We start from the raw sequence: 23,313 nt of genomic DNA, 5'->3' as shown, positions 1-23,313 counted from the left end.
ATATATATATATATATGTATATATATATGTATATATATATATGTGTGTATATATATATATATATATATATGTATGTATATGTATATATATATGTGTGTATATATATATATATATATATATATGTATGTATATGTGTATATATATATGTGTATATATATATATATATATATATATATATATATATATATATATATACGTATATATATATATATATATACGTATATATATATATATATATATATATATATATATATATATATATACATATATATATATATATATATATATATATATATGTGTATATATATGTGTATATATATGTGCAAGTAAAGTCTTTGATTGACGCATCGTTGAGCTCAGGAAAGATCCTCCTCCCGGTTCATTTGTTTACTTCACTGCAGCTGACCCCGACGCTTTAGCATCACAAGTTGGTGCTAATGTAAAGTGCAGAAAGAGTTGTGGCCTGAATGAAAGATGTTGATGTATTTTCAAAGCTAATCACATCAGCAGCGTTTCCCTCTAATTGTCTAGCGAATTTTAAGTAATTTCTTTGAAACGCTGCAAAAAAATAAATAAAATAAAAAGAAGGGAATGCAAATTTAGCAGCTAGCATCAGCTGGTTTGGAGAGACTCGGCTACAGCGTAGTGTGCTCAGAGGTCTGCCAGGACACTAAACAAGTCGGCTATTTTTAACTCATCTACCAGAAAGAAATGGAAAGAGGTCTTCAGTGATTTGTTTGAATTGAGCAGCTTTTAATTGTTCTTTCATGTCAGCTTCGATTGGTCATGTTTCATGTTGTCAAGAGATGAAGACGAGCATTCACACGTCATGGGCATAGACTGTGTGGAGGAAGTGAACGGAGTAGTCTTGTCGTCACCATTGCTTTGTGAACTGCGGTTTTGAAGCCTTGAGTTTGGCGTTTTGGTCGTCGCCATCTTGGCTTTTTGCAACCAGTGACCATATTTGAACTACAGAGGAGTGACGTAGAGACGCCGTATACGGCTCTGGTAGTGGCAGAGACCTGTCAATCACAAGGTAGCCCCGCCCTAAATACTCCTCTTTATGGTCTATTTGACTCTAAAAAGGACCATAATTTACTGAATGAACATCATGCTGAATTGAAGAAGACTTGATGTGAAACTTCAATGTGTGAATGGAAACACAGGTACTGTCATGTTTCATAGCACCCCCTTTGCCTAGAGATCAAGGGCTACATCCAGCTGATGATGAGGCGGTTACCTCAAAGAGGGCCATGTTGGTGCCATCGTAGTTGTTGCCTTTGTTGTTGTCTGTGTTGTTGATGAAGGGACTGTTTTCCTTTGGGACGCCATCACCTGTGGAAACACAGCACAGTTGTTACTTTACAATAAATGAAGTAGAAGTCTAACATATATGAGTGTAGGACGGCAAAGAAATACTCCACGTTTCCAATGTCAAGTGCTTTCTCAGCTGGTCTCGTGTTCAGGTCCTTTCTTTGTTTCACACTACCAACCCGCTTCTGCACAGAAAGCACGTCAGATGTTGCCATGATAACACCTAAAAACAATAAATCACGTTGCGAGCCAACAATTCCAAACCATTATGGAGGTGAAAGGATTTTTCCATTCATAAAACAGTGGAGACTAAATGCCCCAAAACTACTTTGGAGTCTGTGCTTTGCTCTTATGTGCATCTAAGTTTTAATAATCCAGATCTCGATGAGGACTTCTCATAATATGCATTAATAATTCATAGGAAAATGGACTCACTCTATGTAACTGAGCCCACACACACACACACACACACACACACACTCACACACACACACACACACACACTTAAAGTTGAGCCTGTCTGGCAAATGAACGAGTACTTAGCAACAAGTCTTATGATGATCTATTTGGGATCTACTCACCCTCTCACTACAGTGGAAAGAGCGTCCATCTGTCGGTCCTTCAATTTGTTCTAAAATTACAGATCATTTCCATGACTTATGCAACTTACTGGCATGTGCAGCCACACACTCTCCTGAAGAGAAGTAACACCGATGAGCATCACTGCTGTGGTGGATAGTCGCCATATTTATACCTTTTGAAGGACAATTGACACTTTTCTTTTTCCAATTAAAGAGCAAAAAACTTCATGATAAAGAAGATATGTAATTTATATTCATGCGAGTATAATTATGTTTTTAACTAAAACCAAATTTGTATTTCAAGACAGTCGTATGTGACAGTAAGCGTCTCACCCCCGTGTAGATGTACACTGGAGTACTCGTGATGCTTGGAGAAGACTGGTTAATACGCTGGAACAGAACACAGTTGGATCTTGTTTTGAGCTCCTGCCCCATCAGCTTACGTTCTACAGGTTTTTACTCTTTCAACCAAACCACCTATATTTCAGTCAATGGTCATTTGAGCGTGTGGGCGTCCCTTCCTACGTCATAGGTTTGAAAGCATGGTTAATAACTGGGAGGCAGAGGTTTGTACACACTAATACAACATTTTGATTTGTTTTAGAGAAGAAAAGAATATCCAAATGAAACAGGAGGAAGAGCCACTCACTTATTTCTAGTGGTGTCACGGATCACGGATCGATCCGTGATCCGTTCGGATCAGCCCTCACGGTTCGGATCAGCCCTCACGGTTCGGATCAGCCCTCACGGTTCGGATCACTCGTGAACCGCGGATCAAAAGAGTTTTTTTAAATTTTATTTTTACAGTGTAATCATCATAGTGTGTAAAGCTCTACTGCTGCTGTTCAAGTAACAAGTCCCCGAATATCAATGCAGAGTGTCAGTGAACAGATATAAAGCAGTAGTGTGTTCACGTGAACGGAGCAGCTTAGAAGCATTCAACGGTGAAGTCATGGCGAGCGGAGGAACGTCAGAAGCCGCGGCGTCATTTAAGTCGCAAGTTTGGGAGCATTTTGTCTTCCGTGTAACGTACAATGACGGATGAGGGTGGTGGACGAAACCGTTACGGTATGTAGGCGTTATTTAAAGAGAGACGCACGACAACGGCAAAACATCGGGCATGTCCACACACATGAAGAGATACCATCCCGTCTGTCAGCGACGGGGACACTCCGGTGTAGAAAACAAAAGGATTTCTAAATCTGGTTAAAATGCTTGAGCCACGCTACGAAATCCACTCACGCACCCACTCAGTGTGAAGCTGTTCCAGACCTCTATGGGAAGGAAAAGACTGTAGACACTGCTTTCACCACCGCGGAGTGATTCTTAGTCCGATGCTGTAGACACGCCCCCTATGTGAGAGTCACACACACACACCTGGTTCAGGTGCTGACAGAAGCAGTAGAGTGGAAGCTAGACAGGCCCAATGATATTCCAGTCACCACAGAACGGTCGACCCTCTCCCCAGAGAATGGAGATATTCTCATATTTTTGAAAATAATGTCACAGTAATGGTAAACATTATTGTGTATTTGAATGGCATAACCTGACAGGAAGTAAACACAGACCCAAGCTGTTGCTGAGCAGTTCAGTTCAGTGTAAACAGTGGAAGCTAGCTCACTGACTGTTTCTTTCTTTCAATATTGATGAAAGGACGAGGATATCAACTTACCTCATGTTTCACTTAAACTTAACAGAATTCTTGAATGTATTATTTTTATTGATTTCATTTTGTTTCAAATTGGACATCTTCAATATTTTTGTTTTCATGTAAGACCATAGCCCAAAGTTCTTTGCTTTAAGTGTTCTTGAGGTTCTTCAATTAATAAATGGAAAGCAAAGTTATACTTGTCTCCTCCCCTTTTCTTTGTTGATCCAAAAAATGATCTGAACCGTGACTCCTGAACCGTGATCCGAACCGAACCGTGAGGTTTGTGATCCGTGACACCCCTACTTATTTCCCATAATGAGGTTTACCCTGTTCTCTCCGCAACAATACTGATGGTCAACATAGTATCACCTTCAGGCTGCTGTCTCAGAGAAGAGGTGTGAAGCAGCTGCAGTTGATCCAGTCCAAAACATTATACAACGCAGCCTCAGCAAGTAAGACAAAGAATAAAACAAAGGTTCTAACGGACTATTAGAGATAAAATGAATAATCTGCACTCACCCAGCATCCTCAAACACATGAAGCTTACAAACACATGAAGCTTCAAACACATGAAGCTTACAAACACATGAAGCTTCAAACACATGAAGCTTACAAACACATGAAGCTTACAAACAGGTAGACCCTTCTTCTTTCTACGTAACAATAGTTTATTTGAGGATTTTCAGTCAGGATTTAGAAGCATCATAGCATAGAGACAGCTCTGGTGAAAATAACTAATGACCTCCTAATCGCATCAGACAAAGGACTCGTCTCTGTTCTTGTCCGGTTAGACCTCAGTGCTGCGTTCAACACCATTGATCGTCCTGTTCCAGAGACTAGAATATGTGATCTAATCAGGTTCCTATTCATCAGATCGATGAAGTTTGTATATGTCAACAATGAACCCTCCATGAACACAAACGTTTGTCACAGAGTTCTACAAGGTTCTGTGCTTGGACCAATCGTGTTCACCTTATATATGCTTCCATTAGGCAATATTATCAGAAAACACTCGATAAACTTTCATTGTTATGCAGATGATACTCAATTATATCTATCGATCAAGCCAGATGAAACCAACCAGCTCGCTAAAGTTCAAACATGTCTTAAGGACATAACTACGTGGATGACCTGCAGCTTCCTGATGTTAAACTGAAGTTATTCTATAGGCCCAGAACACGTCCGACATCAGTTATCTAATGATATAGTTTCTCTCGATGGCATTGCGCTGGCATCCAGCAGCACCGTAAAGAATCTGAGAGTTACCTTTGATCAGGATTTGTCTTTTAACTCCCAGATAAAACAAACTTCTAGGACTGCCTTTCTTCACCTACGTAACATTTAATGAATCAGGCACATCCTGTCTCAAAGCGATGCAGAGAAATTAGTTCATGCATTTGTTACCTCTAGACTAGATTACTGTGATTCCTTATTATCAGGCTGCTCTAATAAGTCTCTTAAATCTCTCCAGTTGATCCAGAACGCTGTAGCTCGTGTCTAACAAGAACTAAGTAAAGGGATCATATTACTCCTGTGTTAGCTTCTCTGCACTGGCTCCCCGTAACATCTACAATATAATTTAAAATATTTCTCCTCATCTACAAAGCCCTAATTGGTCAGACACCATCATATCTTAAGGAGCTTATAGTACCACACTGCCCTACTAGAGAGCTGCGCTCCCTAAATCCAGCGTTACTTGTGGTTCCTAGAGTCTTAGAAAGTAGGATGGGAGCAGAGTGTCAGTTATCAAGCTCCTCTTCTGTGTCCTCACTACTCTCACTATATGAATCATTTCTGTCATATGCATTGAATGTGTTGTAACCCTGTTATGCTGTTCATTCTGTACACATGGCATCTATCACACTTCTGTCCATCCTGATAGAGGGTCCTCCTCTGCTGCTCTCCCTAAGGTCTCTTCCTCTTTTTCCTCCCTGTTAAAGGGGTTTTTGGGAGAGTTCTTCCTGTTCCGATGTGAGGGTCAGAGGACAGAGGATGTCACATGTACAGATTGTAAAGCCCTCTGAGGCAAATTTGTGATTTTGGGTGATACAAAATAAATTGAATTTAATAAATAGTCAAAAAGGAATGAAAGCGGGAAATACAACAGAGAAGGTGACTATACACCTCTTAAACTGAAGTCCATACCAGAGCCCCCATAAGGATGATGCAGGGCAGAACATGAAGCTACCCTGCAGACACAACCCATCCAGAGATTCCTGCAGACACAACTCATCCAGAGATTCCTGCAGACACAACCCATCCAGAGATTCCTGCAGTCACAACCCATCCAGAGATTCCTGCAGACACAACCCATCCAGAGATTCTTGCAGTCACAACCCATCCAGAGATTCCTGCAGTCACAACCCATCCAGAGATTCTTGCAGACACAACCCACCCAGAGATGCCTGCAGACACAACTCATCCAGAGATTCCTGCAGTCACAACACATCCAGAGATTCTTGCAGTCACAACCCATCCAGAGATTCCTGCAGACACAACCCATCCAGAGATTCTTGCAGTCACAACCCATCCAGAGATTCCTGCAGACACAACCCATCCAGAGATGCCTGCAGACACAACCCATCCAGAGATTCCTGCAGTCACAACCCATCCAGAGATTCTTGCAGTCACAACCCACCCAGAGATGCCTGCAGACACAACCCATCCAGAGATTCCTGCAGACACAACCCATCCAGAGATTCCTGCAGACACAACCCATCCAGAGATTCTTGCAGTCACAACCCATCCAGAGATGCCTGCAGACACAACCCATCCAGAGATGCCTGCAGACACAACCCATCCAGAGATTCCTGCAGTCACAACCCATCCAGAGATTCTTGCAGTCACAACCCATCCAGAGATTCCTGCAGACACAACCCATCCAGAGATTCTTGCAGTCACAACCCATCCAGAGATTCCTGCAGACACAACCCATCCAGAGATGCCTGCAGACACAACCCATCCAGAGATTCCTGCAGTCACAACCCATCCAGAGATTCCTGCAGTCACAACCCATCCAGAGATTCTTGCAGTCACAACCCATCCAGAGATGCCTGCAGACACAACCCATCCAGAGATTCCTGCAGCCGTTTGTCGAATAGTCAAAGTCTAACTGAGTACAAGCGGCACAATGCAGTGGTTCTCAGTCACAATACTGCTGAGTGAATGCGATGAGCCCTCCAGCTCTTTGAGTTCTCCTCTAACCACGTCCACCTCTTTCTTCCTACTCTTAACTAAAATGTTGCTCGATGCACAAAGGCTGCAAACAATCTGTTCTTGTATTGCTTCGTCTGTTGATTGTTTTAAAGAATAATCTGTTCACATAATATTCTATAAATTGTCAGAAACAAAATCCCATCGACATTTTGACTCATTCAACTTGTTTTGTATGATGAACAGATTAAACTACAGAGATCAATTAAAAAAAAAACAACATCTGGCAAATCCCTTAATTTGAGCATATGAAATGTTTGGTATTTTAAACCTACAAAATGGTGATTGATTATCAAAATTGTTGCAGATTAATCTTCTTATGATAGTTATCATTTGCCCCTGGAGGCAATCTATGAATTTATAAAATTGACATGACTCATTAATTGCACTGTCATCCTCAAACTTTACTTTTAAAAGAGCCTAAGAGAAGCAATTTACATGTATTAACCGTAAAATAATGTTAATTTAAAAACTGAGACCTTCTCTGTTGCCTTCACTAGCTGTGCACAGATTTCTATGTAAAGGATGTGAAGATCTAAGGATGAGACGCTGATGCTCACTCCCGGCTGTCATGTCTCGCTCCACTCGTCTCTACAAGCCAGTTGACTTTAGCAAACAATGAATGATTTAACAATGCAAAGCAAAGGTGTTCCACGAACCTTTGTTTTCTACGAGCCAATGGCGAAGCAAGGATAGGGAGCCAATTAGCAAACTGTAACCTAAGCTAAGCTAAGGTTAGCCAGCTAGCTTGATTTTAGCTAAGTGGCATGGAGTTGCCGCTGGTTGCTTCATAATGTGAGCTGCCATTTTTAGACTAAAGTGCTCCATTAGTCAAAGTCAAACAGCTTCATTTGAAGCAAATTGTTCCGCACAATTTAACACTGCGGTGCCTGAAAATATGACGAGAAATACTCAACCATATGTCAACATTTTTCGTTCATTTTCCAGCCCGTTACATTCTTGAGACGGGCTGTAACTTTTACTGCTTGATCCAGCTGCATGGGGAATAAGAGGCTTAGCTCGCTGGTAATCACAGGGAAAGTCACTATGTCCTTGCTCTGTGTAGCTCTTTAAAACGCAGTGTGAGTGGGACAGCAGAACATAATAGGTGACGGCACAATGTTTCAAAAAGCTGGGATGAAGGGGAATGAATTTAAGATGACCATTGTACAGCGAGGATGCAGCCAACGGTGCATGGACCCGTCAGTCACCGGTTAGCTTGGCAGGACTCTAAACCCCGCAGGTAATCTCCAATGATACCAGCTAAATCCTCTTTGAGGCCCGGCGGCAGGCTAAAACCGGCAGTGCTGTTTCCAGATCTGGTGAGTTTTCCTGACGTCAGTCATGGAGGGAACAGAATCATTGGAGTCACTTTAGGTGTAATGGGCGAACGACACCTGCTGCAATAAGTCAGACAACAGAGTTGAGAACATATTTAGTGACACAGTAATTCAATTGAATAGATTCTCTCTCGTTGTACTGGAGCTCTGGGTCGTGATTGTTTTTTGCCTAATGTGGAATAAAAATGTCTTTTTGCTGTATTTTGTATCTGAACTTGTCGTTAGGTTTAAAAAGAAATGCAACCTCACGTTGTGTCCATCACTTTTACACATCAACTCTGAAACTCGTCCATCATAGAATGTTTCAGAAACATGTTTGTTTTTCTGCATTTGTCAGAGCGGTTTGACTATTCAGAGCCACCGTAAATGCAAGCTAACGATAGCTTCTTGCTAATGTAATTCTTTCTTTAGCCGCGTTGGGAACGAGCACTAACCACTGCACCCACATAATTAATTCAGTTTGGTCTTGTATTGCAAATTTAAAAAAAATAAATAAAAGACATTGGACTCAAAAAAGTAAGGTTTGCAAAGACCTTGAAGTTCAATGGGAGCCGGGATCTCGTGGCGCTTTAAGCTAGATAATATCTAAAAAGACAGATGTGTGGCAAAGTATTTTGTCCCACTTCCATGTTATTAAATCCTCCCATGAACTCAAGTTGCACTTCACTATCCCAGACTAAGCAAAGGTGCCATCTGCCACAAATCCTCCTCGTAGAAACCAAATACTGCAGTTCCAGCAGTAACGGTAGTAGATTATACACAAAAGAAGAAGCACAGGGACAAAGACCATAAGGGGGCGATATGGAAGATGTGCATGTCTGTCTACATATCATCATAAATGTTGGTGTATACATGCGAGTGTGTGTCGGTGTGTGCTGTCAAACAGTCCTCGGGGACATGGTCCAGATTCTTGACCAGTATAGTGACAGATGTTAGCCTCTGTGCACATTACACAAGTCGCCATTTATCCTGGACTGATTTACTCTGCTTCCTGGAAGTCCATGTGTATGTTCTCTTACAACATGGGATACATATATGGGCATCATCTTATGTGGCAACACAAAAGGTGCTGGACGACTGACCTTTAGCTGAAGAACCTGGGTTCGCCTATTGTAAATAATAATAACTGAATGATTTAGGCTTAGGATCATACAAACCTACGCTGTCCCTCCCAGTAGGCTGGACATTGGAGGAGAAAGAGGTTCAGATCATGCTGAGCCAAAATCAGCACAGTTATGACTGACCAGGTACGTGCTGCTCTTTCACATTATTACCCACACTGCATTGCGAAAAAGTACCAACCTCAGCTGCTCATGTCAGTTCAGGGAATGCTGAGAGTGCACTGCACGTGCAACGTGTTTGTGAGGAGCAAATGACGTAAATGTGCACCTGTTCTACAGGGAGGAATGAGAGTACCAATGCAGATGAAAGCTCCACGTGAAGCTGATAATGGCTGCAGAGGACGTCCAATCTCTAAAGCCCAGCAATGCCTCCGTAATGGCACGAGGCTTATCCTGAGATTCTCTCATGTGTGCACGATAATGCATGTATCCTGATGTGGAGTCTGTTTATGATGGAGGCAAGTGGAGTCTTACATACTAATGAGTGGAGCTGCACTGTGGAGAATATTCCATTGATATTACAACTGTAACAACTGTAAATTGAATCACATTCTAAACTCAAACTACTGTGAAGACTTTTTATCAAACAGTATTGAGGTGGAGTTAACGGTCTGTGTTTGGGAAAACACAGTAACTGTGATTGACTTTTCATTATCCCAATAATTATCTATATCATCGTAAAACTCTTAAAGTGGCACTAAAAGAATACGAGAATCACTTAACATTTTGTTTAAAACTAATATTTCTTTCTATCTTTTTTAGTAAACATCCTTTTTTCTAAAGTAGGTCATCATAAAGGTTCCCCTGCATAAAAAAACCAATACCTTTGTTTTAAAGTAACAATTTTATATGTTCTATAATTCTCTATTTTTTACATCTCTACCATGATAGTGAGTCAGACAACCATTTCAAAGTCACTCGTGACCATATTCACGTTTATCCCGATAATTCACTAAAAACACGGCTGCACTGAAACCCAGAGTCCCTTCTTTACTGCTGGGTAGTATGAAAGATGTTCATGAGCTGTATTTAACTGTTTGGCAGTAAAAGAGTGCATGTGAGGCTACACTGCATCTCCTTGTGTGTGTGTGTGTGTGTGTGTGTGTGTGTGCCCTCTTCTCGACACTTCCCCTTTTCTTTTCTTTTGCATATACGTAAACATAGAGGTGTCCGATCATACAACAGCCCTCGTCATCACTGTGGACAGTAAAGCCGATCTAACAAACAATGCAATGATTATGTTGTTTGATCTAATGCACCGTGGCGTTCTGCTCTCCATCAATCTGAGCCTGTTAGCGAGCCGCTATGATTCATGCTACTCTGTCAGAAATGAATAGCAACAGCACAAAACCTAAGCGGTTCAAAGCCAGACTGAATACGGACTCCGAGGAACCCGCTGGTGTGTCTACAAGAGAGAGGGAGGAGGTGAAGCCTCTTGTGTAATAGCTGATGAATGAATGCAGGTGTGTTCCACTTCTGCAGGTGGGCAGCAGTGTCCCTGCGCTATAGCACATTGCTAGAGGGCATAGAGAATGTTAATGGCAATGACCGTACGCTCATCCTTTGTAGATGACATTGATCCAACTACTTTTGTTAGATGGGTATCTATATATATATATAGTGCTGGGTAAGTTAACGCGTTAATTTCGCGTTAACGCATTCATTAATTAACGACGACAATTATTTTATCGCACGCGAACGCATTTTTTTGAATTTATTATAAATTATAAATTATAAATTTTTTTTTTTAATTGAAAGACAAGAGACAATACACACATATATATATATATATATATATATATATATATATATATATATATATATATATATATATATATATATATATATATATATATATATATATATATATAACAACAAGAGGATGACAAGAACAGTGGGATAAAAGCCAGAAAACATCCTATAGTGTGTGTGTACGTGTGTGTGTGTGTGTACATGTGTGTGTACGTGTGTGTGTGTACGTCCTTGAACAACAAAAAAAAACAGGTAAGTATTTTTAATTTGTTAGAAATAAAGAGAGAAGCTGCACCAGCCGCTGCTCTCCCTGGAGACTACTGGACATCGCTGCGGTAAAGTCAGCAGACACTCCGATCTCCGTGGTCAACTCAGCAGACACTAACATGTTAGTGCACCTATATGCTAACATTCACCGTAAACACATTTAAACGGCACAGATCGGGAGCGAGCGAAGGACTTTGAAAGTTAGCGGAAACATTAACTTGAGACAACATCCGGTTTCTTCAGACGAACATCCGGTTTTCAAAATAAGATGCCAACAAAGTATGAATTATATTCACATTAAGTATAAAACATGCTACCTGCATCTCGTGAACCAAATGTTATTGCCCTTTTGTTCATATAGCAGTACTTTAAAATAAAAGTGCCCAATACACTACTTTGTAATTCATTATTGAACTTTGCCATAACAATGCGATTAATTGCAAAAAATCCATGCGATTAAATATTTTAATCGTTGCCCAGCACGAATATATATATGCATGATTCACGTTTGCCCAAACACCACAAACCCTGCAGAGGAACATGAGGCTCATCTCGGTGTATTATTTTTGAGCCCTCTACCTTCAGCTGGTTACACACTTAATGAATTATAATCAATGAAAGAGCTCGCTGCCAAACGACGGCTCAAGCTTTGGGCCAAGACAACGCTGTGCTCAGAGCATTGTGGAAAAAATGGATGCAACATTCAGAGTGGTGTCACCAGGAGCATGTTAGTGGGAGGTGTAGATTCCCTCACATATGCCAGGCCCACACAGACGATCTTCAACAGAACATTCTAGGACTGATCTCTGACCTGGTGAGCTACTGTTTTTGATTCATTCTTTAAATTTACTTCAAATAGGTAATTTAACATTCGCTCAAAGTCATGGTGTCGTTGCAGGATAAAGCTATTACGAGTGCAGGTGTTTTATTTAACTCCTCCCTGTTGATGCATGCTAGACTGCCCCAGCATCTGATCATTAAAGAGCATCACAGTGGGAGTGGGATTCCCTGTGCCAACGCACTGCACAGTTGAAAGGAGTTATTAATCGGGGCGGCTGTCCGTCTGTCATTTGCTGAAAGACTGAATGTCACGTTGGTAAACCGCCTTCTTCTGTCGCTCACATCCCTTCGCTGAGGAGAAGCTCAGGCTAGAGTGGGACTCCATCAGCCCTCTGCTCACTGATTGGTACAGATTCACCTGCACGGCACAGGTACACGGAGAATGTGCTGAATGGTGAAGGCTCAAGCCTCTCATGGTCACTGTGGTGATAAATGACCACGCATCCTATTTATAACCACTAAGCTGCAACACTGTGATGACGTTGTAAGCTGCCTAACGCTGGCGGAGTTAGCCCATGGCTGATAAAATAGAAGAGGGTTAGCTCTAGGAGGCAGTGGGAGTTCAAAAATCAGTTGCGTTAGCTCCAGTTTAATGCACATAAAGAAAGATTTAAGGTTTGAGAATCAGCAGAAACATGTAAGCAAACAGACTTATTTTACATGCTCTTTAGTTCAGATGTAGTTAAACTGCTAGACAGCAAAGTTCAGACATGTTTAGGGGGAATTCATCAACTCTTTGCCCAGTGACCGTTACAGTTCATTCATACATCAGGACTTTTGACTTAGTGAGCCCCACAACAGCGGAAGCGGAGCAGAGCTATTGGCTTTTCCTCACTTAAACAATTCACACTTAATCTAGTACACAACACAACAACGCCTCCTTTAAAGCGAGAAACGGAGAAACATAATGCCAGATCATCAATAAAACAACCCGCCTTACAAAGCAATCCTTTAAAAGAGAAATAAGAAAAGCTGCAGAGAACAAAAACATAACACGCGGAACCAAATACCCCCAACATAGGTTACATGAAGTGGTGCTAGCAAAGAGCTCAGTTATTAACAACTTACCCTTCCGTCGAGAGCTTCCCCTCGGCTCCATTCTGAGGAGCGGGGCTGAAAAAGGGGGCGTGGAAGGGAAGGGGGTCCTAGTAGTGGTCCCTGGGGAACTCCAGTAAATGGCGGTCCAAAGTACAGCGGTACTGTTAGTAAGGTGCAGAAGTCAGGAATGCAGCCTGTGCTGTGTGGATAATGTGAAGGATGAGCTATTCCTGTGACAGCGTGTGTGTGTGTGTGTGTGTGTGTGTGTGTGTGTGTGTGTGTGTGTGTGTGGAAAGTGGCCTGTGACGACGATGTCAGCGACATCAGCCATGCATCACAAAGCACCCTCGCACTCCCACCGACCCGCACACACACACACACACACACACACACACACACACACACACACACACACACACACACACACACACACACACACACACACACACACACACACACACACACACACACACACACACACACACACACACACAAAGAGGGAGGAGCAAAGAAAGCGACGAAAGCAGAAGTGAAGCAGACAGACAGCTTTAGGGTTGTGTGGCTGGAGGCAGAATGACGGATGGATGTCAAAGCAAAAATGGGCTTCTTTTGTTCAGGGAAAACATTTGTGATCGCTGAGAAAGCGGAGCGAACATTCGCCATCCGCAGCTAAAGCAGCGCAGGGCGTCATTGTGAATCGATAATCCTCTACTGTTTTAAACTGCAGGTGCTGCCTCGATGAGCAGTTTCATTTTCCATCTGACCTCCAGGTGGAGACGGACAATCGATCAGGATAGGCCCAGAGAGCACGCAGGGCAACACAGCTGGAGGATGCGACAACATCCTGTATCTTATGAGATACATAATGGATATGATGTACTGGTGCAATCACAGGCAACCACTGGTAACGCTAACAGACCGGTCCTATAGAACAGAACATAGCTAACGGAGACTGGGGAACCCTTAACCACACAGGTCGGGTTGCAACTGAGCATTAATCTGTGGACTATTTTTCTGATGAATCTATTAATCATTCAGTTTGGTTGAGGAATGATTTAGAAATATGTCCAAAAAATAATAAAACGCCCATCACAATTTCCCAGAGGCTAAGGTGAGGTCTTCAAAGAACAGGATTTGGTTGATTTGATAAATGCCTTAAAATAATAATTGATGATGAAATGGACTGCCTTCTGTGCAGTCTAATTCATTAATTGACTCATCGTTTCACGACATAAGGCCATGATGTAAGACAGGTACAACAACACAAATGTATTTTTAATGAAATGAATGAATGAATGACATGTTCAAACTATAAGTGTTATTCATATTTGAGATTTGAATACAATGTCGGACGTGATTACCATGGAAACAAATAAAGCATCAACACATTCCGGTATATCCTGTAGTTTGCACACGTGATTACTGTTGATTCAACTGTTTTTTTGTTATATCGTCAACTACTAAATATTAATAGACAAAAGCACCATCCTAACGTGAGCTCATGTGAGCTATAAGGAGCCCAGGGCGTGCCGCTGCCCAGTAGACAATGGCCGATCAAGACACTGTCCCAGCAGAGTCTTGGACCGCCAGTAATCTGCCCGTCTCGGAGCATGTGAAGTGGGCACTAATCCCGTAACCAGATTAGGCTAATCCTCGCACGCAGAGGCTCCGGGCTGGAGGAAGACGCTGCATGAGAGGGACGTGTGTAGGTTTTAGTGGCATCTAGTGGTTTGTGGCAGATTGCAACCAACTAAATACCCCTCAGCTCAGCCCCTCCCTTTCCAAGCAGGTCAGAGAACCTTCAGGTAGAGAGAGGTGTCTTTAGCATGTTAGTACTAGGGCTACTCTCATCAATACTGGAAGACGACCTGCTTCCTACGTAGATATACTTGTTTTCTAATCTAAGGATTAAAACATAGTTTTGAATATTATATTGAATATCTTCCAATAAACCCCCCTAAAAGTTAGACACTGTTCCTTTAAAGCCGCAGACATGACGGCAACTCAGTTCCTGCTGCAGTCAGTCAGAAGAGCATCCTTCATCAGGATGAGACAGTAAAGTATACTACGACTGTCGCATCAACAAGTAGATTGTTTACCGTTTGACCACTATACGAAAATTGAAAGAAATCATGACCCATCCCTAGATTTGATAACTTTATTAATATCATTTCCTAAAGCAACAGCTTGCCGGCTACTTGACTTCTGGAACGGCGACGTCCACCCAGCTTTCACCGGCTGGGTGAAGACTAAACTGAACATCAGCCGCCTGCATGATTACATTGACAGATGTGTCCAAGGCAGAGCTTAACCAGGGACAATCAAATCACACAGGAAGACTGACTGAGTAGTGTCAAGCTCCAATTGGTTTGATGTCAGATGGCTGCTGTCATCGTTGTTTTTCTCTGTGTGTGTCTCAGGAAGGAGAGAGATGATGCTCACTGACAGTGTGTACGGTGTCAATACAACATCCAGCCTGTGACACGGGACATCATGGCGAGTGATCTGACTGACACGGGTTACATGAGGACCGTGTCCACGTCAATCTGTCATCATGCAGCGACTTTAGATTGAACTCATTGAACGTGTTTAAGCATGTAAGAAGAGGAACATATATGTGGTAGCAGATGAAACCGTGTGAGAGTATGTCAGAAAAAGACAGACAGACAGACAGACAGACAGACAGACAAAGCCACAGACACAAGTCAAACGAGTCTGCTGTGATCTAACATACACATCAAGAGCACCACAAGCTTTTTAATTACTATGAAGCCACCAAATCTGAAAACATATTGGTTGGCAGTGGCACACAAGGAAAATGTAATTGTAGACATATCTCACATCCGCCTGTACTTTCAATTGCAAAGTCATCTAAAGTAAATACAGAGAAACAGCATCTGCTGATTTCACAGAGTGCTTCCCAATTGTGCCAACGAATCACAGTCATGTGAGGAGAACAACATCATCACCTGACTGCACACAGACAGACAGAACCTCTCCCCCCTCTAACTAAGCAGTCCCCACCCAAAGCAACAGAACCATCTCCTTCTGATACGACCTGAGACACAAAGTAGACCACGGAAATCACACACGAGCTCACGCACAGTGACAGAGCAGGTCAGTCCTCCCCCAGATGGTGTCACTATGTCATCATTTACAGAAAGCGCTGCACATGCATATAAGGCTGCCTGCTGCTGTTCAGTCCTTTGTGCTCATGACTATGATGCAACATCACCTGCATTTGACAGTTAACTGATGAATAAAAAGGTAAGACCGTTTTTTATTCTTTTTTTCTTTCCAAAGAATGATGGAATCAATCAAATAGAATCAATCAAATTGAAGTGATAGCAACCCTATATCTCACATTATGAAAGTCTTGGCTATACTCAACAGCTGTGTGGCTGGTAAACAATTAGTAAATAAATAGTTTCCTTGTAAGTTGCTGAAGATTTACTGTCTTTAAGATAGAAATTGTAACATAAAAGTGAGGACCTTTAAACAGCTGATTACATCCAAAACCACCACTATGAATAAATGGGTGTGTTGTAATGCCAAAACTAGAGTCTCCTCACATTAGATAATGGAAATGTAGCGATATCAATGGCATTGAGCCGGCACTTAGCTGTGGAGAGTAAGACTGCTAATAGCTGCTGGTGACCACATCCAAGGCTGGGGACATTTTACAGCTATTCAAATGAAGCTTGGTCCGAACCAGACTTTAACCAGAGACACATTAATCATGTTTATTGGTAGGCTTATGATTGGAACAGCAAAGTCATACCAGGTCCACTGTAACAGGCGTCCGATACATCTGAATGGCGAGGCTTGTAAAGAGAGGATGTGGCTACGCTCGTCTTATCAATGTGACTTCTGTCATCCGATCGCGCCAGGACCCATGAGCTGAACGCTCAGAGATCGGACCTCGCTCGCACTGGGATCCAGTCAGCCAGAACACATGCCGAGGTGGCCCGGCTCGCATTGAGATCTCAGTGAGGTGTGGACGGCATGTGGTTACAATCCGGCCAAGATATACATGGGAGTTCCTCTACCGAGGGGCAAAGGGAAAACCGGGGCTGGAGCCCACAGCTGAGAGCTGCTGTCTGAGTGTTTACTCCCGATCGTGATGCTTCAGAATATACGCTCGTCAATAAGAAAACAGGGGACGTGGACAATGTGTTTATTACTGAATTAGCGGCGTTTTGTTTGCGGCTATTCTTCAATAAAAACAAGTCTACTAATGCTGCAAGGTGGGAGAGTAAGCAGCACAGATAGCAGGGGGCTGTTATTGTGAAGGATTTACAGGAAAGGAAATGTGTTTATCCGCTCCTTTGACCACAAAATATCTCTGAGTTAACCATCGGGTGCATGTGATCACAAAAAGCACGACCAGAGTCGAAAGATAAGGAAGTGGAAGAGTTCACCATGTTTGTCCAGTCTATGTGAAAACCATCTGAACCCTAAAGGGCCTCACACAAACGACAGAATACAGAGAGAAAAGAGAGCGGCACTGAATATGTGTGTGTGCTCATTGGTTGAGGGCTTATCAGAGACACCACATTGAGAGCAGGAAGTGGTGGGGAGGAGATCAGTCAGCAGGACGTAGGACACGGTCAGTGGAGGCAGGACAGTCGGAGTAAAAACATCCAATCAGCTCCAGATTGTTCAATACGTTTCTTAGCGTTACCCTGGATGTATCCAGGAGATGCTCTGGAAGAAGTCGTGGCTTTATGAAGGATTTCCTCAGAGGCAGAACGTCAACATCTGGAAAGATGCTGGGCATCTCTTCTGACGGTCTTTAGATGTGATGACATAGGATGTGTTGTTCCTCGGTGCAGGCGAAGTAAAGAGTCTTCCACTTTTATGTCCTTATCTTTGCCAGCCTCAGGACGGTCACATGTGTTCGTACTAGTTCAGTAGCGTTGGGAACCTCCCATGTCTAGCCAAATCTCAGATTAGAAAATGCTTGAAGCTTAACAGAGGTGTTTGTTATTTGTTTTTTAAATATGTAACGCACAGATGTTGATTTATATTCAGGGCCGGCCTTGCTCAATCAAATATTCTGATATGTCATGTCCTAGTTCGTGTCTCACTCCCTACATTCCTAAAGGAACTATCTGCTCTGTTGCCTGCATTCAGTCTTCACTCAGACAAAACAAGCCCATCAGCGTACTCCTCAGAAACAATGGACATCCGTGACCAATACGTATACAGTGGGCATACATTTGAATTATTTGCATCGGGTATGTTACACAGCTGTTTGTGGCTGAATTTAATGCTGATTTTGCAATAGATTATTCTAGTCAGCAGTGATGCTTTCAATATTCAAAAAGCATGTGGCAATCAAGTGCATAGCAAATATTACATTTGGGGGATTCATTTGAATGTTTCCATGGCCCATGTTGATGATGCCACTACTGAATAACTGCAGGTGATTGGTCTGCTGTGTTACAGACGGATCAAAGCTGTGTGATGGCCAACACAAACACACACTCAGAGTTGAGCAACATTGCAGGAACAATAACCTAAAGCAGAGCTTCCAAGCTACTTCTAGCAGCCTGCAAGTGGCATGACCCCGACCAACACCAGGTCTGCATCAGGGTTATACAAGTTTTACATTTTCAATGGGTTCTTAAAGTCTTTTTTTGGTTTTGACTTTTGGATTTTAATTTGGTTTTAGTTAGTTTTCAGAAAGGTTTAGTTTCAGTTTTTATATGTGTAGTTTCCTTCTTACAATAGTTTTAATTTGTCTCTGTAAGGCACAGTGTATCAGAAGTATTCAACATATAGTAGTATATACAGCATGTAGTACATGTAGGCTGCATGGTTGGAGAACTGTGTAGGAACGGCTGTGATGTTGTAGGTTTAATCTTGGTGCTGCTTTAGTGTTCGATGTTAAGCAACCTCCTGGAATGTCGAGTCTGTTCAACTCCTGTGGTCGACGCCCCGAGAGGTGATGGAATGTCAACGTCAATGTCAACGTTACAGTCATCACCCAAAACAGAATGGTGTCGAGGCATGACCACAGGTCACTGTGTTCCACACTGAGGGAGCCCTCCCTGAGTCACTGGGGTTTGAGAAGCTCCCCTCTGCCTAAGTGTTGCTTTATTTCAACCACACTGATGGTAGCTTAAGGCTAAGCTCAGGCAGTGCCAAGAGTTAGTGTACATTTTGACAGATTATATACACATGAAGATTAGGTTGGAGATTAAAGTATTCATTGTGAACAATCCAATTTGTGAGTTTTGGTACAATGGTTGGAGGATGAAAAGGTCCATGCTCATGAGTAAAATCAGGATTATTGGGTAAACTTTTCCTTTTAGACTGAAAACGGATAAATCGGCCAAAACATAATCTAGGTGGTCACACATGTATTACTCAAATAGATTGTAAGAAACTAGTTTAAACTCAGACTGCCATCACGATTGCATGGCAGCTTACTGAAAACCTATTGCATGTGACGCTGATCAAATACGGCAATAAGGGTCGTATGCAGAAGCCTGGAGGGTCATCAGCGTACCAGGGGAGCAGGAGGAACAGAGAACAGCCACACAGACGGCAGCTCTGAACAGAAGCACACCGGCATGGCAAATAAACAGGAAACACATTTCAAGGATGGACGGTGCAAACGGACCAACTGACAGCTTTGCGTTTAGTAAACAAGGGTTAGTTTATTGGGTCATAACCCCTACCAACACACACACTACTGCTACAGAAGCCATACACTCCACATCATGCACACATCATGCACACACAAGGCGTGGCTTTGAGCAACGAGCAGACCACTGTCGTGGCCAAAGTGAGGGCTCACGTTCTCTCTTGAGGAGTCGATACCGGAGGTCTGCACAGCACTGCTTTTCCCACAAAGGTTCTCGCAAATCAGCCAACCCCACCCAGTCCCGTGGAGATTCTGATCACCTACATCTGTAACACTGTGTGTTCTGTGGAAAGTTGGTCTCCCCTGTGGATTTTATTTATCGAAACAATGTCTAATACAATTGCCGAATGGATCAGCTTCTGATGATAACTGAACATAAGCCTTAAAAGGGCCAGTGTGAGGGATTTCAGGGCTCTATAAGCAGAAATGGAATATTCATAACTATGTTTTCATTAGTGTGTCATCCCGTGAAACGAAGAATTGTTGTGTTTCATATCGACATAGGAAGCGGGCCCTCTTCACAGAGTCCGCCATGTTGCACCACCATGTTCCTACAGAAGCCCTGGATGGACAAACCCAACACTGGCTCTAGAGAGCCATTCACATTTTAACGTTAACCTGAAGGCCACCGATGTTCACAGACACTCTTGTGAAACTGCAGTAACGTGAGCTGCAGAGTGTGAAGCCCTGGTGCTGCCAGCCTCTGTCTGACTGCGGCTGTTCCTACAGTAGTGTTATTATGGTATGGATGGCCTCTGAGCAGAGGAACGCCGTTGGCACGTCGTTTTTGCACCCGGTGGCTCACGTTACCACAGTCTTGGAAAGGCAGGAGTGAACGAAGGGGTATTCAGTTGGTTGCAATCTGCAACCACACGGCTAAACAGTCCATTAATTAAAATACTATAAAAGCAAAAGGAAGTAGCTTGAACAGAGGGCAGTGTGATCCTCAGAGCCTGAAACTGAGTCACGGTGGAATCACCAACAGAAAAAATTAGCTGTCCAATAAACCGGATGGTTCACTTTTACACCAGAGACTTTTTAGAATATAAGAAAGATCACCACAGCGCTGGTCGTTCCAGGGAGATGAACATAGATTAGTTACAGTACTCAGCAGCACACAGTCAAACTATGTGCTGCTGAGTGGAACTTCATATGAGAGTTTCATTGGCAAAACTCAAGCTCTCCGATTGTGTTTCAAAGTAGTTGAGTGTGGATTCACGCAGAAGAGAGGAACAAATAGAACAAATAGCGCTGGACTGACCGAGATGTCATGTCGACATGTTCAGTGTTGCTTTGGGGTTAGAACACTTGTTACTTTTATTTCAACACCACAGCTCCACATACAATCCCTCTTTTTCTTTTGTATGAACTTATTGTGTTGTTCTATAGAGGACAAGGACAGACTCACCGCACCAAACCAGCTGACCAGCATTATTTTCAGAAGCGATGGGAACAGAGACGGAACCCAGAAAGGGAGGGTTGGAGGGGGACGGAGAAGAACTAGAGTGCTTTACATTACAGTGTGGGGGGGGGGGGGGGGGTGGGTCTCACATCCCCCCACTCAGCCAACAGGAAGCGAGCCAGCAGGATAATCAATAACAGCGACTGCTCCCTACACAGCAGGCTCATGAGCAAACAGAACGATGACCCTCCCAGTAAACCTTCAACCTTCAACCCACCCCCGCCCAGTCCGCCCAGCATGTCCATATCATTTGATTCTAAAATGTACAGATATTATACAGTTTGAGTCCTCTGTTCTGCACGTTGAACTTTGACCTGTGGATTTATGTGGACGGTAGAATTGTCCTTCCAGTGCAAACACAACAGAGTGTCCTGATGCTCCGACAGGCCCGAGTCGCAGCACGTCGTTTTGTGGCTTCGGATCCGGTGCATGCCCTTTCCCAGACCTGCTGCTCTGCTGTCGCCCATTGTCTGAGGCAAATGGTTGTGTAAGAAATTTGAGCAAAAAACTGTTTAGTAGATATAATAAAAGTGTTTAAGAATTCATAATTAAGAATTCATAATTAGTCATAATCATAAGGGTTTTGGGAATGTATAATTAAGATAAACATAAAGTGATGTAGGATTAGTAGCTAAAAGAAATGAAGCTTCTGCCAAGGTTGCAGAAGTCTAGTTTATATACTGAAGGATTATCATAGAAGGAATTAAGCAATGACTGAGAATTTGAATGTGTTAGCTGCTCAGGGAGAGAGAGATGTGGAGGCAGGCGTTTACTGAGGTGTGAGAGGAGGTAGCCAATAGAAATTGAGATAGACGGAAGGGGAGGAGTCGCGAACGAATATGTGGGGGGGTTAGAAGTGTTTTTTCTGCCTCTGTTAGCGTGTGGATCTCCGGGACGGCTGTGTCCTGGGACCAGAGGTAGTTTTTTTCCAAAGTGGGTTTATATTGTAATATTTTGTAGGAGTATGTACTCCAATGTGTAACTGTAATCATACTTGCATCAGTGGAATTAAATTCCTTATAATTGTAAACCAGTCTTGGTAGATTTCTTATTGCAGCGTGTCGTCTGCACAAAGCAGCGGACACAGTGCTCCGGCCTTCTCTCTGTGGGGTGTGAGTTTCTGCCCCCAACAGTTGCGTGTGCACAAACATGCACGAGGTAAACCGGTAAGCCATTCTCTCTCCCACCGTCTGTGAGGCCCTACCCGGCGTAATTGCAGCTCCGCAGCAGAAGTTAAGTACCGATTCGCCCCGCGCCATGTGAGGTAAAAAGCAGCAGCTTCACGAACAACAGTCTGACGGGGGGGAAAGGAAGTGTTACAGAGGAGTTCGTTAAATAAGCACTCCGTGACCTCTCTGTGTTGAATATTTAGAAGACAGACGGCACACAGTGCGGTCCTGGTTTTCACATTCTGAACTGGGAATATACATCCTGCCCGAGCCACAGCCCAGTAGAACGGTTCTGTTGTCCTGCTGCACACTAAAGTTCAACGAATGGTTTTCAGAGGGGGGAGTCATGTCGGAGGCGTGTCAGGAGGTGATCACCTGTGTTGGCCCTGTGTTTGTGACGACAACACCCGACAGCACATTAAACAATTAAAGGAAGAAAATAGTAGATCAGAAAATGCTAAAGATCAATGGTTTGTTGAGGAACAGGTTAAATACACTGAATGCAAAAGCAGGGGACTGATGGTGTGTGTGTGTGTGGGGGGGGGGGGGGGGGGGCAATAAAGGGAAGCAGGAAGGAGAGACGGGGCCAAAAAGGGGAAACTCTGGCATGGAACAAACAGTCATGCCAAACTCCCTTGCGTGGCAGTGGCATGTGAGGGAAACCCTCATCTCACATTATCCAGCCACAGAGGAAACAGAACCCGTGATCTGAAGCCAAATTATCAGCTTGCACTGGATACTGTAAGCACACGTCTGGAGCTTTCCCACTTCTCCATCTACTGTCACAGAAAAGTGAAGACATGTTTCTCACCTTAAACCGGTGAAGTGTCACTTCAGAACAGACGTCTGTGAGTTAAGGACCAAATCTCATTTTCGTTAATCAACAACCTGACTGAGCTAAAAAGAAATG

General features: G+C 43.0%; 1 protein-coding gene across 5 annotated transcripts in view; it reads right to left on the bottom strand.

The window, feature by feature from the left end:
• The window catches only part of slc12a7b (solute carrier family 12 member 7b), a 71,825-nt gene that overhangs the window by 30,406 nt on the left and 18,106 nt on the right, over positions 1-23,313 (bottom strand). For all 5 annotated transcript variants that reach the window (XM_079291931.1, XM_079291932.1, XM_079291933.1 and 2 more), the window contains exon 2: positions 1,241-1,335. In XM_079291931.1, coding sequence (XP_079148057.1) covers positions 1,241-1,335 — 95 coding nt within the window. The remainder of the gene's footprint in view (positions 1-1,240; positions 1,336-23,313) is intronic.

Source organism: Melanostigma gelatinosum, assembly GCF_949748355.1.
Source record: "Melanostigma gelatinosum genome assembly, chromosome: 20".
Classification (NCBI taxonomy): Eukaryota; Metazoa; Chordata; class Actinopteri; order Perciformes; family Zoarcidae; genus Melanostigma; species Melanostigma gelatinosum.
Note: the sequence above shows the minus strand (reverse complement) of the source record. Positions and strands in the feature narration are given on the sequence as shown.